The sequence below is a fragment of the Lissotriton helveticus genome, chromosome 3_1 (genome assembly GCF_964261635.1).
Source record: "Lissotriton helveticus chromosome 3_1, aLisHel1.1, whole genome shotgun sequence".
NCBI lineage: Eukaryota > Metazoa > Chordata > Amphibia > Caudata > Salamandridae > Lissotriton > Lissotriton helveticus.
Window position 1 is genome coordinate 84,590,877 of NC_136061.1, and position 17,498 is coordinate 84,608,374.

Below are 17,498 nucleotides of genomic sequence, written 5' to 3' on the forward strand. Positions count from 1 at the left end.
AATGAGCATCTCCAAAACAAAAGTAACATCATTTGGAAGACATAGTGATAATCGCACGAATGGGCTAACACTGGACATTCTGCATAGATCCAAGTTCTTAGGAGTGACTTTAGGCTCACCAAAAGAGGAAACATCACATTATAGACCTTACAGTTGGAACCGCAAGTTGCTTCAGCAGATTCATGTTTCAACATCCAGCACTGCATGGGTTACAGTTCCCCTTATTGAAAGTGTTCTCTTCCAAGGCGATCTCCATGTTGCTATTTTGTTCCTCTCTGTATTCAATAGAATTGAAAGCAGTAGGTTTTGCGAGCGATTTCACTAATTGACACCTCAGTGTAAGATTAGAATTTGCCATTCCATTAGCATCGATGCAAGCAGGAAGTTCAGCCTGGTTATATTTGAATAGGCGACGCTGAAGCAGAGATGGGCCCTGGCAGCTCTCGTTTGAAGATGAATCGATGGTAAATGGTAAACAAGCTCTCGGCATTGCGGGGGCGGGAGCGCATTCCTTTGAAGTCTGATGGGAGGCAGACAAATGGTGGTGTGTGTGACGTAGCTGGTTTGTGCACGAGCCTCTCACGTGAGCTGTGGCTAATCCGCAATTGGCAGACTTTTCAAACAGCTTACTAGAAATCTCGACAAAAGCATTGCTAAAAGCAATGCTTTAGGTTGAGACCTAAAAAGGACATCGAGGCGATCCAAAGCTTTCCTAAAGGAGTTTAAATTGGAATCAGAGCAAAAACGCAAAGGGGATAGAATTCTATGCCTTTCCAGCCGCGACAGTTTGCACAGTAAAACCAGTTTCTCACTGCAGTCAATGGGTAACAGTCATGTGCTAGAATATTTGCATACAGCAGTTTACATGTTATGGGATATTTCTCTTCCAATGGAAGCAATGGGAACGGTCGTTCAATGTCAGACGGAGGAAGCCAAAATATTCAATACAAAAAGCAGCTTGGAAGTTCATGTAAAGAGTGCTGGGGGAAAGCAGTATGGAGAAAGATTCAGGAACTGACTGGGATGATTCAGGAACTGACTACATTCGCAATTCAAGTGCAAAATGAAGAAACGTGATGGGCCCACATCCAACACAAATATGGAAAATCTTCATTCCATCCACAATTAAAACCGTAATTTAAATCCACCTCCTCCTCTAACCAATCTCCATTCACAGCTAAAACTACATTAGATACTCTCAGACAAGCTGCAGACTAATTCATAGGAGACTTTGCCATTAGTAACTAGTCAACTTATGGCATTCGCCTGAAGGTAAGGATGTAAAGCAAATGCATGGAATTAGCAGTTAGACTTGTCCATTAAGGCAGGTCCAAGTCTGAAATTTGATGAACGGTAAGAAAGAAAAAAAAAAACAAGGAAATATCCTCCAAATATTTATTGAGCACAGTGAGAAATGAACACAAGCAGATGGTGGTGCAACATTCTACTGGTCTTTCAATTCCTTTAGTCTTCTGATGGCAGATTTCACAGTCACTGCAGATGTGGTGCTGAAAGAGAAATAAAAATGCATCAGTGCACGGAGAAGCAAACATTTTCACCAGATCCAACACATTCATTGGAATCCCAGCAGGGATCGCGCATATAGTTGTAGCAGGTTGCAATAATGAATCCAAAAACAGCCAAGCAAATATAGGAACTAGACAAAACAAATTAACAGTTATGCTGTGGTCTACCACAACAAGCATTGGCATAGCCAATATGTCTCGCCTTTGGGACCTTATAAGTGATTAGAGAGCTATTGGCTTTAACGTTTTTAACATTGCATTGTAATTGCATTTATATAGCGCTTAAAACCCCTGACGAGGAGTCAAGGCGCTTTTTCGGCGAGTAGCACGCTACTCCGGGACCCATAGAGGATTAGTGTTGAATTAGTATAGTGAAACATGCAAGTACATGTTAAGTGGTGGATAGGTTAGTGAGTTATTTGGATTTGTAATGATAGCAGAAGGATAGAGGAAAAAGGTTTGTATTTATATAGCGCTCGTTACCCCCTGATGGGGGGTGCTTTTCAACACGGCAGAGATGAGCTCATGTTCCTACTGGACCCACAAGTTGATTAAATGGAAGGACGTGTACAAATAAATATTCTTTGCTATTATACAAGTAAGCAAGAATTTAACCAAAAAACAGTTAAGATATGTGACATGCAAGCTGACAACAAGAAATGGATGACAAGAAAATTCAAGGGTCGGATAGGGGAGGAAAGGAAAGAGTAGAATCGAATGTCTAGCCACATTTAACCGAGGAGGACACTGCTCCTCCCAAAGCATGATGCAGGCATTTTAATATATCCTCATACAATGCCAGGGAATGATATGGATGAAAAATACCCTGGAGTAAGGCTGAGGAATTGAAGAGTGCCAAAGATTAATCTCCATAACCAACAATAACCACCGGAATATCACCTTTGGTTCAGGACTAGTGTGCGCATTAGCGCCTAATCAGAGGTTGTAAGCACTACTACACTACAATACAAAAAAAACACAAGGTCGGACAGACCTCCAGTACAACATCCAGTCAATCAAGGTAAAACCCTGGGCAGTATAGAGAGCCCTTTCTATTGCCATATGCTTAGGGAGCACTTGTCATCCAATACGTGTCGATTTTCAGCATATCCACTGCAAAACCAAGGCAGAGACTTAAGTTCTGCCTGACTACCTTGCCAGTCTACTAGTCAGTCATGCAGAGGGAAACCAAAAAACATTATATAAATGGGGGGAGCTCTTAAAATTGTGTAAGATCGACAAGTTCTGGCAAAATATACACAACCATGCCTTTCTTGGCATAGCACCCAAGACAAAGAAACAAATGATGGACGGAATTCTGATCAATCCAAACATTTAGACTCAGTCACAAAGATCTGGGTTTAATCCCTCGTTATTTTACTCACCACACCACCACCCCAGTTTGGACCCAGTCATATGCAAATCAGTACAGAACAACAGTATAGGTGTACAGACCAAGCAGTAATGGTAATTACACACACCGCCGTCTGCGGCTAATGCTGGGGTTGACTATAGTAGGAAAAAAGTTTTAAAGTAGAAAAATAGATCTGGACTTATTGAGTGAACCATTTCCAACAATATGGAGAACAGACCTCAGTAAGGAGTGACCATAAGCCACTTGTCAGTCCACAACGCACAGAGGAAGTCCAAAGCCAGTGTGAAGTAAAAGATCACAATTCAAGAACAATATGGTGGATACACGACCAATGTGTGCTTTAAGAGCGAGCCCCTCACCCCACCCCCAAAGTAGTAATTTAGTGCCTTGTTTGGTTAAATACAGATTTGGAGGAAAGCCAGAATGCACTGGCACAAAGCAACTATTCCCCTAGAAGAAAGAAAAGGGGAAAAAACTGATAAGGTATTAAGCAGCACCAAACCAACACTGAAGTTCAGTCCTCAACTAGAAAAAGGTGTTTCTATTTTTGGGGGGCGTGTGAGGTTATAGTGTTTCAAAACAGAGATGGGGACACCCCCACCCCAAGGCTTGGGTGAAGCAGTGTCCCCTCTCATGCCCTACTGAACTCTTCCCCTCTACTAGAGACCCACTTAAGCTGGTGTCAGGCCCATTGAGCGCCTCCAGGGACAGGAGCCACCTTGGCAGAGAGCAGGTCCACCATCAAAAGCAGGATTACACTAGAGCCTTGTAAAGTATCAATGGGTTACTTTCGACATTTCCTACCAATCCTTAGTGATGCCATCTAATGTCTTAGGTCAGTGTTTTCACATTCAAAGAATGGGCCAGCAATTAACCCGCCAATGCCTTCCTGCTCAGTTAATGCCTTGCGTTTTCCAAGATCAGATCTGCTCAGTCTCTTAATGTCCACTACTACTATTTAGGTCTCACCTAATAATTCAATCAGGATTTGGATCAGGCCATAGTGTATCATGGACTGGCTTTGTCATTGCTTGCTTGCTTCTTAATTCAATGGTGTTCTTTCTTCTTTCGCATCCGATTCATTGAAGGACTGGTGTCCTTCCACAACTTATATTTGAGGAAACTACTGGTGTGCCTCTAGCTGTGTTTTAGCAAGCTAATGACTTCTGCAATACAGTCCACTGCACACTGCGTATTTGTCGCAGGTAAATACGGTAATGCAGCAGTATAGTAGGCTCACAATTTGGGAGTTTGGGATACTTGGAATTATATCACTACAATGAAACTGCTTATATTAATTTCAAGTCTGGCGTTCTGTTGCAACTGCCCGCTACCTCCAAATATTACTACCCCCCCCCCCCCCGTTTACTTAGATTAGTGCATTTGGACCACAATGATTCAACACTGAGAATCCATAAGATATACTCCAGCAGTTCAAAATGTGTACTTGCCATAAAAAAAATTTAAACCAACAATTAACTGGCATTAAACAGTAGTAACTAACAGATACGAAAGGTGGACCACTTGCTATGCTGGATAGAATCACACCACCATTCGCCAGCTGTCAACGTGTGCTTTTCACAAAGAAACTAAGCCCAATGGATAGGCTTGCAAACAGATTTAATGAGCATTTAAAAGTAACATCATGCAAGCAGCTTGGAAAGTGAATTACTAACATGAATCTGTGCTCAGGGCTCTGCTGTAGCAAATTAACTTTGATAGCTTGCAAACCACTGTATATCAAGGCTAAGGTTTCCTTACTTGTAGGTCCAGGCACCTCCAGCAACGATTTTCATACAGGATCCACAATGCCAGATTCCCACAGCTTTTCTCTTCATCTTGGTCTGTAACAAAATGTACCTCAGTTTTATGCTGTGAAAATGTATGGTCAAAGTTTACAATTCTAGGTTTTCTTGACATGCCCTCAGACTAATTTGGTGCACTACCTGCTAAGGCGAACAGAATCTTTGTAGCCCTCAAGAGGGGAGACGATACTGAGAAGGTGGTAAAGAGAAAGTGTGAAGACCCCTTCATCACCATAAACTATAGTGTTAACTAGTAACTGGCTTTCAAGACGCTCCAATTCATTACGAAGTTAGTTAGTAGGCTGTTGTAACCGTAATTTACCAGCCACAGAACAGATCTCTTTACTTAAACACGTTAAGTTCATGACAGCAAATAGGATGCATCTAATCTTCAAATCAGTTATGCCGCACAACTATCACCACCCACCAAAAGTCCAGTATTTCTTTATTAGCATCTACTTCCTTACTCAGCAATACTGTCTCTTCGCTATTAAATCTCTTCATACTGTTACGGCTCATTCAGACGTTTCCCAGGTCGCCATCTAATACTAGCCCCAAAAAACGGCTCCTCTAGTGAGCTCATCCCCTACATGCAAGTCCATGTACTCTATCCAACCTTTGCCACTTGGGATCAATGAAGCCAAATACCCGTCTCACCATTCACTGGCGATTTACCAGCAACATTTCATATTTTGAATACGATTAACCACTGGAACATGCAAAACCAATGGATCAGCTGTTGTGTTCTGGCTTTTTGGGCTTCGGCAAAGCTCGTTTTGTAAAATATTGTTTGATGAGCCGAAAAGCCCTCACCAACAATAAGGAGGGGGAAATTTTTCTTGGCTAAAAGCAAAAACAATGTTCAAGTCTCAAAAAGCACAGCAATGCCTGGCACTGAAGGAACTACCTTGTGTTTGAAAGTACTCCCTATGAAAGAGCAGACTTGTCAAACAATGAAGTCAGCCAATGGCTCAAGTGGGCTGATCTACTGCCTAATGCTGAAGATGGAAGATAATGTGAGACCAAGACGATAGACCACGAAAGGAGAGGGCAGACAGAAGAACCTATAAGTGTATATATAATCTTAGTAAAATCTTTTAACATCAGACAAACGATAGAGGACTAACCTCGAAATTATGTACCACCTTCGCAGCTTCAATTTTCAAACCGAAATGCAATGGATTAAACTGATTTAGCTTCTCTTTCCATCCACACAGGACAGCCGTCAAACATTCATACAATGTAATTACATTTCCTTTATTGCATTCCATTTTCCAAACGCCCACGACTAGAGCACTAGTATACAAACTAGGCGTTGCCATCCCTGAAGACATTCTAGACTATCTGCGGTCTCATTTGACTTATGCGCCCGCTGCTATAGTAAGGCTGTTGTAGCAAATGATGTGATGGGATACTTTTATAGCGCACTACCACTCCAAGGAGCATCTTGGCGCTGTAACTCCTATGTCAAGCAGATGGTCATGGCGAGACTGTCCTGGATGTGTAGAAGGATCAAATTAAAGTTCTGCATCCTGTGTCTGACGGTGGGTAGATCCAAGTTTTCAACATTTTTCTGAAACTTTGCTCCGTATTGGCTTCACGAAGATGTTGAGGTAATTTGTTCCATGCTTTTGCGCCGATTGCAGCTATGGATTTGCCTCCCTTAGTCACCAGCCTAAATTTGGGGACAGTAAGCAAATTTGCTGTGGATGATCTGAGTTCACGTGTCGGATGGTACTGCGTGAAATATCTCCGTAAATACACTGGGCCTTGATGATAGAAGGCCCTGTAGGAGATTGTCAAAACCTTCAACAGAATGCGCTTTTGTACCGGAAGCCAATGCAAGGCGTCCAGAGCAACAGAGGCCGAGGATGCTCTTGGCCATCTGAGAACTAGTCTGGCCGCTGCACCATCTGGAGTCTATGTAGGGCAGATTTATTGAGCCCTGCATACAGACTATTGCAGTAGTCTAATCTCAATGTTATTAGTGCTACTGCAACCGTCGTCTGGCGCTCAAGGGAAGCAGGTCAAAGAATTTTCTGAGACCTCTGATGAGGTTAAAGCAATTTCCGGCCACTTCCCTTGCTTGCTGTTTGAAGGACAGAGTGTTATCAAATTTGATCCCCAAATTCCTTACTGCACTGATGGTATTCGGTGGGGCCTCTGCCTCCTTTGGCCACCAAGACGGAGGAGAGAAACAGTTATAAGGTCGGAACGGCACAATTTCTGTTTTTGCGGAGTTACATTTCAGGTGGTTATCAGTCATCCATGAGAATGTTGCTGAAAGGCATTCTTTCAGGGTCAATTCAGCATTGGTTAGGTTTTTATCAAGAGTTAATACCGGCTGGGTATCATCGGCATATGCGATCGTACTAATGCCGAAGGAAGAGATCAGTTTGATCAGGGGAACCATATAAAGGTTAAACAATGTGGGGCTCAAACTTGAGCCTTGCGGGACCCGTTTTCAACATTTTTTCTTCGGAGCAAAATTGACCCAACATAGTAACCTGACGTCTATGTGCCAGGAAACGTATGAACCATTTGAGAACGGTTCCCGCTATGCCCGCATTAGCTAGGCGATGTAAAAGAATAGCATGGGATACCGTATCAAACGCTGCGGAGAGGTCTAACACGATCAGGACCGCCTTCTTGCCCTGATCCAATGCAGCTCGAATGGTCTCAGTTGTGGATAGTAATGCAGATTCGGTTGAATGGTGTGCCCTAAAGCCAGCTTGATATGGATGGAGGATTTCATTCTCCTCCAAGAAAGTCACCAACTGTTTATTGACACAGGATTCATTCAATTTACATACGGCAGGAAGAAGCGAAATTGGGCGTAGATTAGTAAGTGTAGCTGGATCGTTCACGGCCTTCTTTTGCAAAGGTCTGACTGCTGCCACTTTCCATCGCAGGGGAATCTCACCAGATAGGAGGGATGAATTAATAATGGAATTTATTTCTGGATTGACCTCTCCTATTATTGCTTTCAACAGGGTTGGAGGACAGGGATCAAATGGAGACCCTGACTTAATAGTAGATATCGCCTTGTATGTATCTTCCAAGCTGATTGGATTGAAATTTTCCCAGCAGGGTTTATGTCTGTTTAAATTCGATTTGGCCTCTGACTCCTCTCGCTCAAACATAGGGAAATCTTTCGTAATAGTATCTATTTTCTGTGCAAAATAGTTGGCTATCTTATCTTGCTATAGTAAGGCTGTTGAAGCAAATGATCATGGACCCCCCCCAGCAACTAAGCAAAAGACAGAAAATTACTGTCTGGGGACAAAAAAGGTTTAGTATCCGTTTCAGCACATACATATGGTCATAAGTCTCTTTAAAATTATGGCTACTTCAGAGGTTACTCTGTCTCCCAGTAATACTTGATCACCCCAACCCTCTTGACAGCTTCGAGAGACCAGTCATCATGATGTAAATAAAGCTAAATACATATTTCAGGTTTCTAACCTAGCTCATCTCACATCACTACTTTTAGATACATTCATGTGCATTAATACTTACACATACTTGTTACGAAAAACGTTTCTGTTAACCAACACCAGCCAAGCAACTTAACGCCTTAACCGCGGCGGCAATTCCGCCGTGGTGCGGGCGTTCTAAAGGGTGGACAGGGCTGCGTTGGCCAACGGTTGTTCGCAGCACCAAGGGGGGGGAGTGCTCCTGTCGGGAGCACGGAACGGGTTAAAGACTTACCCCAAATATACAAACAATATGCACAATAAAATTAATGGTTCATCCAAGGCAGGAATATTCAAAGTATAGGGTGATGGGGTGTAAGAGAAAAGTGTGGCGCATGCGGACCTTTCGAACTTGACATGTGTGGACAAAATGAAGAGAAGCACATCAACTCAACAAGCTCTGGTTTCTTTATTGAAAAGTCTTAAAAAAAGACCATAGCCAACACGCTTCAACCCAAACGGGGGCAATGGTAGTAACAATGTTCTATCACAGTTCATTAAGATCCTTCTCCGTAATTTAATTCGGTCCCTCACTCTATCTAGGAGTGCCAGTTGGACCTCTTATATTTTAAAAGGACCAACACGGTGAATATTTCCTGTTTGAGTTGCTTCTTATTGTTCTATTTCAAGTAGGTCATGTCGCTGTGGACCCGGGTTTATTAGCCCATGTATATCTTTGTTCAGAGTAAGAACCGCCCACGGCACGTAGCCACTTGAAATAGCTCAATAAGAAGCAACGCAAACAGGAAATATCCACCTTGCCCTTGTTGTATATGTACATGATCTATATCTGTGGAGGTTTGAGGGGTATTGAGACAGATTCTGTGCACCTACATATATTGAGAAAAATAAATATTTGTAATTACCCTATACCCCATGCTTTTTTGTCTTTTGACCTTTACATGTGGCGCACTGGTCAACAGTAGCACTGGGCTGCTGTTTACTGGTCTACATACCAACGTTAAAAAGGTTAAATAAACAGCAATTTATTTAAAGGTTAATTATAGTTAAAGGAAGAAAGTTGGGTGCCTTGTACCATTTAACTTTCGGAACACTATTTTTAAAGATATCTTGCAGCAATAAATGTCAAAATATGAACAAGTTTAAAAAAAATTCTAAAAAGTGTATTTAATATGTAGAACAGTTTCCCCTTAGTACATCATATATCAGTACACAGAGGTCTTTTTTTTTTTTTTAAAGGATTTTCAATATGAATTTAGAAACCTTCATTCATTCTCGCCCCCTCCCTACCTCGACAACAATGTCTATAGTGGACTAAGAGGCAAGTCAGTTATGTGCACCCTGCGAGTGGCCTGGGTTCCTATTGTACATTGACAACGCAATAGTTTAATCAATCAAACAGGAGATTTTACACAGCGCACACCCTTAAGTCATGTATTTCAAGGTCATGTCATGTATTTCAAGGTCCTAATAAGTGATAATGAAAATAAAAAAAAATAAAAAGGGGGAGGGAAGGCCTGACCGCCACTCTGCTGGCATAAATTCGGCCCTCGGTCACACCCAGGTGCCAAAAACTGGTCTGTGGTAAATGATTGCGAGTACCCATGATCCAAGAAGACTAAGAATTTGAAGATTCTACTGTACTTTAAATGCTGTAATTAACAGTACACTTACCTTGCCACAGAAGGAACACGTGTATTTAGCATGTTGACTGATTTCAATTTTCTTCACCATTTTTCTGAGGGAGGCTCCATAACGGGTACCATATTTACCCACAATCCCGACCTTCTTGGTGCGCTTGGCCTAAAGATAAAAATGCATGCACATTACTCTAGGACCACAGAGGTTCACAATAGTACAGATTCAATGTATTTGTGTTAGGTCACAAATCAGCGTGGCCAAGCGACGCACAATCGCTTTGAGGGAGTGCAGAGAATCTAAACAAAATAAATACTGAGACGCGTGCAATGGGGTAATTTGTCAAATAACCCGCAATCTTTAAACCTTGATTGCCAAAACGATATCAATACAGTCTGCGAACATGAAACTGGTCAAAAACTTGAAGAGACATTACAACTACTCTTACTGGCCCAAGACGACAATGCGCAGGCAGAGGATTGAGCAGACCAAGCACAGCAGTGCTATTTTTTGGGAACATAGCCGTACACCGTATCAAAAGGGATCATTTCTCTATGGTCGAGTGTCCAAGGAAAAGAAACTGGTGCAAATTGGCATCTATTCACAAAGTACAGCAGAACCATGATATAGGAGCTACAAAACTCCAGACGTCCAATGCCCAGCTGACCCTGTGAACCACTTCACCTGTCACTGTGTCAGATCAGTAAGAAAAACAGTTGGCTTACATTTTTTTAAGTGAATATGGAGTAATGAGATTCACGCCTCGATATCCAAAAACACTTCTGTGAGGTGGAATCGGACAATAGACCGACCCAGCGTTTCCTACCGTAAACAATGTGCCACTACCTGCCAGGGCATCATGCAATCGAACCACTCACCACGGATTGCACAAGCCTCCCAACAATTCCTGTCACTTCAAAATTACCTACAACAGAAAACACTGCTTCGAGATCCATCTAGTTCTCAACACATCCCATCCTATGCAGCCTGACGAAGGAAATACTTTCAATAATGTACACTACCGCACATACAAAGAGGGTGAGCACACTTGTTTTTACAAATCATGACAGACAATAGAGTACCATGCCCTGTTGGTAACTTAAGCACTTCAAACACTTCAATAAAAGGATATTTACCAGCACCAACAAATCCAGACATTGCTTTATCACTTTTAGTGGAGCACTATGTATCCCTCTACTTCTAGGCTGAAGTATTCATTGAGAGATTCAAAAGCTCCACGAAAAATACATTAATATTACTGTTGTGTGGGTCTTGGTTGCCTTATTAAGGGATACCACTAATTGTGAAATAAACACCGACTTAGCCAATTAAACAATAAAGTCGCTCTAGTGTAACAGTAGTACATCACTTTCAAGAGGACGACAGTCAAGAGATTTAAAGCTTTACAATTAGTACAACAAAAGAGCTGGGAGTGCTTATGTATTTCAGAAACAATTAGATATTTTAATCTTTTGAAAGAAACATTCATAAATCAATGGTCCAAAAATATAATCAGAAACATATATATAAGAAACATATGCACAGTCAAAATTCTTGATTTTCTTGATGTTCAGCAGCCGACGCGTTTCGTCCTAAAGACAGGACGTCATCAGGGCTGCAAATGCAAACACACAAATACAAATATATCAATACATATAAACATTCTTGGTCCATTGTCACCTGTAAAAAGAACATAAACCTACATCTTATTCTGACTATTAAATACAGTACAGCTCATGGCCATACTGTATTTAATAGTCAGAATAAGATGTAGGTTTATGTTCTTTTTACAGGTGACAATGGACCAAGAATGTTTATATGTATTGATATATTTGTATTTGTGTGTTTGCATTTGCAGCCCTGATGACGTCCTGTCTTTAGGACGAAACGCGTCGGCTGCTGAACATCAAGAAAATCAAGAATTTTGACTGTGCATATGTTTCTTATATATATGTTTCTGATTATATTTTTGGACCATTGATTTATGAATGTTTCTTTCAAAAGATTAAAATATCTAATTGTTTCTGAAATACATAAGCACTCCCAGCTCTTTTGTTGTATTTGTGTAGTCTTATCTGAGGTTAGGACGATGCCCCAGTAGTTGGTGGAGTGTGAATTATTGTGATTTTTAGTGTACTATCCCTAGTGCACCAGACTATACCCTACATCGTCCAACTGTCTTTTTTGTGGAAGCTTTACAATTAGGCCGGAGCAAAATTCTCTGGTATGTCTGTGTAATCATGCAGTATGTAAAATATAAGAAATTATACTATGTAGCGTAATAATGTGTTGGTGACAACATTTTAGCACAGCTACAACCAGGTCAGCGCAGTGGTTATCCACAGCACGTGTGGTGCGGAGACACTGTTCAGTGCAAAAAACCATCCTTGCATCCAAAATATACACTAGGACACATTTCGCACTAAAAAAATGGGGCGAATTACCATTTCACACACATTTTTGCAGAACGACTTAAAGCGAATTATGAGTTTCGCACACCCCCATGCACACTGCACAATATTTACCCTTTCAATGCATTACTTAGCTAAAATACAGAATCCATAGTTTTGCAAAAGAAAATCGTGCAAATAGAAAGGCTTAAATGACCATTTACACACAGCAAACTAGGGAGCCGTGCTTGGTCTTTCGTTTGCTGCTACTATACCAATGAGATACACCGGAAAAGTTCACGACACTATTTTTCTAAGCGCTTGCACAATCGTCAACTTCAATGACGATCCAAGATCTCTATAGCGCTGGTGAAAATAAACGGCGAATGCAACCAAACTACGTAGAATACTACTCCCGTCTCCCTCTCCACGCACCAACACCACGAACGATATGGGGCAGGGCGCTAGCGCACAACACGCGCGTTCCCTGGCAGGTCCCCGAGAGCAGATGGGGGAACAATCATACGAGAAGCATAAGTTACAGAATGGCGAGTCGGCATCCTGTACAGTACCGGCCCCAGAAACAAGCCCCAAACGCAAGCAAACACCAATGAAAACACAAAGCTGGAGAAGCAATATTGTGACTCATGCCGAGCAAGAACTCCGGGGCACTACCCCGGGTAGGGACCAAGCAGAAAACTGTACGCCAACTGCAAGATGGGCTTTGATTCACAGGAGTCCAAAATAAACTCACCATTTTGCCTCAGGAATCGAGCGGAAAGAAGGAAGTGGTTACTGCGCATGCGCAATTTCACGCACGGTACCGGAAAGGGCTACCATAGAGCTCGATGTGACAGAAAAGAAAGCATTAAAGAAACAACTTTGGGCGTCAGCCATCTTTGAACTGGATTTTACCCGATTTACTGGACTAGGCTGCCAATTCTACGCCATTTTGGATTGGTTTACAAGCGGCCATTATGGAATGGGCAGTTAGCGCAGCGGAAACATCGAAAACAAGCATTTGCAATGCAATAGGTCTCGCATTTGCAAGAGTTTAATCTATTAGCATTGTAAATGGAAATGTCTTTTATTTATGTTTTAAAAATCAACACATAAATAAAAGGAATTGTCATTTACAATGCCAATAGCTCAAACTCTCCTAAATGCGAGACCTATTGCATTGCAAATGCTTGTTTAAACTACTTGCATTTACCCTTAATAAATGTCTAATCTGGAAATTGTACTCATCACATCTCACCAAGTCTGTTTTATCCTACAATACACAACTTTGGTTGCAGCCTGCTTTGACAAGCAGGAAACAAATATAAAAGAGACCACGTCTCAACACCTTGCAGATTCATTAGACTATGAGGAAGAACTGACAGACTTTTTAACATGTTCAGTTTCTCGAAATCTTTTCAGGAGCAGTCCTGCCAAGCGTCACGCAACAGGTGTGATGCACACGCATTTCAGTGCGGTGATCCGCATCACCGCACTGAAATGCATTGTCACGCATTTTCGACATGTGCCAGGCGCGCCAGCGGCGCTCCTGTGCCCGGGCTCTCTCTGCTGTTCTGAGAGAGCCCGAGTGCCAATGGTGCAGCACGGGGCTACTCTCAGACTCCTCACAGTGTCTGCAGGGGGGCCGAGCTGCTCTCTCGATACTGCAGGCAGCAGCTCAGAGCTGTCAATCACTGTATGGCGCACCAGGGGCCGGGATTAAATCCTGATGTGCCGGCCGCAGTAGTGCCGTCACGTCCGGAACTAGGAAGTGCAGAAAAGCGGCGGGGGTTTAGAGAGTGCAGGCTGCCACGACGAGACGCTCTCTGACTCTCTCAAGCACCGCCATGGCCGCCCGCCGCGGCCGCCTGCGCCCCGTAACAGGCACAAAGAGTACAGAGAGAATGGGGGCATCATCCATCTTTCATTCCAACATTCAGTGCTACCTGGGTACACATAGGGTCCCTCGCCAGCCTTCACCACCACCAGCGTTGCAAAGAGAGGTGGGGGTATTCTGCAGCTTCCACTGTGTATGCAGTGGCACAAATTCACTAAACAGGAAGTGAGGCAGATTTAACCGCAAACAGACGCACGCTTCTGAGTTCTCACTAGAACGAGGGCTTTTAACATCATATGCATTTCAAAGCAGTATTTATTTTCTTTGCGTTTGAAGCCAGGCTGTTTTCAGACCTTCCAAAAAATGCCACAGTGAAGTATCTCTGAATGTTGTAGGACCTCTCAAGTTAAGCAGGCTAGATAATAAATCAGATGCCGTGATGCGGTTTGAAGCAGGCGTAATGCAGATACTTGGGGTTGCAGTAGACGTGATGATAAGGCAGACACTCGGGGTTGCAGCAGGCGTGATTTAGATACTCAGGGTTGTAGCAGGTGTTATGATGAAGCAGACGCTCGGGGTTGCTGCAGATGAGCAAGCGAAGCCTACACTAACCTATTCAGATGCATTTATTGCGTGAGTGGTGGCCGGGGAAGTCAGTATTATAATATGAATCTGGCCTTCAAGAAACACTGACTGCGCACCACTGAAGTCAATTGGGCCCGCGGCCGCCGTGGAGTCGTGCCTGGTACATCAGCACCCTGGCCACTCTTCCACAGTCCAGTGCAGCCAGGCAAGTCGCTCGAGTCCTCTCCTCTTGGTCCGCGCTACTGCTGAACGTCATGGCTGGGCCCGTCCTCCATGCTCTTTGACTATCAACGGTGCTCGCAGTGAACACTGACACACCACAGCTCTGGCAAGCATGTGTGGTGTTTGCGGAGGACAGCTGGGGGGCATCGCATCCACCAGAAGTGGACCCCTTAGCCAGCTATGTGGTGCCAGCACGAGTGAATAAACTGAAACGTGTGACTAGGAGGACAGTGACATCGACTATTCATTGTTTGGGTAAGTGTCACTGAGCATAAGTTACATTACACAAGAAGATCACACTATATTCATTTTTAAGCCTTTTACCCCATTTTTGGGTTCTCTAAGTTTTAGTTTCTGTCTTTTAGCCTTATGTTTCTAATGGTCAGTGCCAATCCACCTATACCTTTATGCACCATTTATGTGTCCATACGTTTTGCTTTCAGTTCCCTGTGCCTTTCTACCCTGTGTCTGCATTAAGTTATAGTACAGTTTCTTGTTCTGCAAATGGTTGTAATTTGTGATATTTATAAATTTCCCTTGACTTCATTGCTTCATTTTGCTCCCAGGAAAGTGTCACTCATATTCGTTGAAATGTCACTCATGAAAACACTGAAATTATGAAAGTGTCACACATGGCGATATGAAACCTTGGCAGCTATGCAGGAGGGACAAACAATACAGAATAAAATTGAGGCTGCGTGATGCCCCAAGGAGCCGGGTGCTCAAAGCATTGCTTGAAATAGAAAAATAGAAGTGCAGGTACTCTGCGCCAGAGTACCTGCTTGTTTCTGATAAGTGCCGGTACTCTCCAATTAAAAGTATTGCATTTCTCTTGAGAAGTGCCGGTACTCCCCCTCTCAAAATAAAAGAGTGCCGGTACTCCGTACCGGACAGTACCGGCCCATTTAAAGCACTAGCTCAAAGACAACTCCTGCTATAATTAAAAGAATTATGACCACATTTAAACAAGCATTGGCATAGCCAATAGGGCTCGCTTTAAGGACCTTGTAAGTGTTTAGCCATGCAGCACATTATCCTGGGTGCTGTGCCATTAGGGATTGAAGGACTGTACAATTGCTACACACTGGGTTGTGCAGTTCGATTCAGGAATACATCCTTGCCTCAGGAAACATTTATGGGAAGGCCAGGCCTGATAGACAGCAGTGGGCGAGAAAGGTGAGACAGTGAGAGGGATTGAGTTTGAGAAGACCACAAGGTGAAATGAGGCCTCAGTGGTGTAGCAGAGGAGCCTACTACACTTGTACGGGGGAAAGGAGGGGTGCACATCCTTCTGTCACTAAAACAGTTTAGCCTAAGGCCTAATAAATCTCCAAGATACACAAGTATTGGGGGCCCTCGTCACGCTCTGCAGGTAGCCCATTATTTTGCATGATACCACTGCCGAGGGGTTGTGGGGGGGAGGTGAGTCAGAAAGCTGGGGAAGGCAAGTGAGAGACTGTTGAAGTTTGTTAATTGATGAAATACTGAAACAAGTATGATGGTAGAATAGTCTTTATTCTCAACCGCTCCTCTCTCCAGCAGTCAGCTCCTTGTCATGAACATTCTAAGGTAGCCTTAAGGGACTCTGGAAGGTACCAACGGGAATGTAGGTACAGGGTAAATGGAACATACCAAATTGGACTGAAATAAATACACTGCTATCGATGAAGAGAATGAAATAAAACATAACAGGTTATAACACATCTTCCCCCCTTAATGCAAATGCAACAATAAATAGTCACAGTAAGGATATAACTTCCCCTAATGCAAATATAAAATCAATAGTCACAGTTTGATATAAGTTGCTATTGAGGTTCATTTGTACCTAATAAAGTCCTTGTGCCATACAGGTGTTTTGCGTGCTCTTTGGGTTGGAGTGGGACTAGATGGTAGAGGATAAGCAGGGAAATTTTGAGTTGCCCGTCTGTCCTGTTCTTGTTGAGATTTGACTAACCTGTCCATACTCCACAATTGGTCATCATCTAAAATGACAGTGTTCTTTTTGACTGATGTTATACGCATAGGTTTTGAAAACTTACTCTCAGGGTTGCCACTCCTGGGATTTTTGATACAAACCCAATCACCTACTTTCCATTGAGGACTTCTGGTACCATGTTTTAAGTCATAATGCTCTTTGTATCTGTTTTGGTGTATGTGAATTTTGTCACTAAATTCACGCATGTCTCTGTTGATGTAGGATCCCCCCCTAGCCAATTGGGAACGAATTTGGTGCATGGTTTTCTCCCTCTTAAGGCTGAAAATGGGGAGACTCCACTGACTTGGTTAGGGGTTGTGTGATAGCCCCACAACATTTCTTGAAGTGCTTGCTCAATGGGGATGCTGTTGCTACTGACTAACTGAATTCCTCCTTTAATCATACGGTCCATCCTCTCCACCAGACCATTAGCCCTGGGACAGTAAAGTGGTGATCTAGTGTGTGTTATGTTAAGCCTGTTGAGGAATTCTGTCATACTGTGAGATACAAACTGGACGCCGTTGTCGGTGACCATGGAGGTAGGAATGCCTTCTGTTGCAAAAATATCTCTTAAAAATTGAATGACTGCGGAGGTAGTTACTTGATTTACCATTTTGACAACTGTCCAATGTGAATGGTAGTCTACTAGGACTATGGGAAACTTCTTAATTACACTTGGGAGATTAAATGGACCCATTATGTCAAGGG

General features: G+C 42.9%; 1 protein-coding gene and 1 non-coding gene across 2 annotated transcripts; both read right to left on the minus strand.

The window, feature by feature from the left end:
• Positions 1 to 1,048: 1,048 nt before the first annotated feature.
• RPL37A (ribosomal protein L37a) lies at positions 1,049 to 13,065 on the minus strand. Its single transcript, XM_078679274.1, has 4 exons — positions 12,926 to 13,065; positions 9,818 to 9,946; positions 4,663 to 4,745; positions 1,049 to 1,508 (listed from the first exon to the last, which is right to left on the minus strand). The coding sequence occupies exons 1-4, from the start codon at positions 12,926 to 12,928 to the stop codon at positions 1,445 to 1,447; spliced, it is 279 nt and encodes a 92-aa protein (XP_078535400.1). The 5' UTR covers positions 12,929 to 13,065; the 3' UTR covers positions 1,049 to 1,444.
• Positions 2,243 to 2,372, minus strand: LOC144825877 (small nucleolar RNA SNORA49). Its single transcript, XR_013609642.1, has one exon. It is a non-coding gene; the product is annotated as a small nucleolar RNA SNORA49 (small nucleolar RNA).
• Positions 13,066 to 17,498: the final 4,433 nt, after the last annotated feature.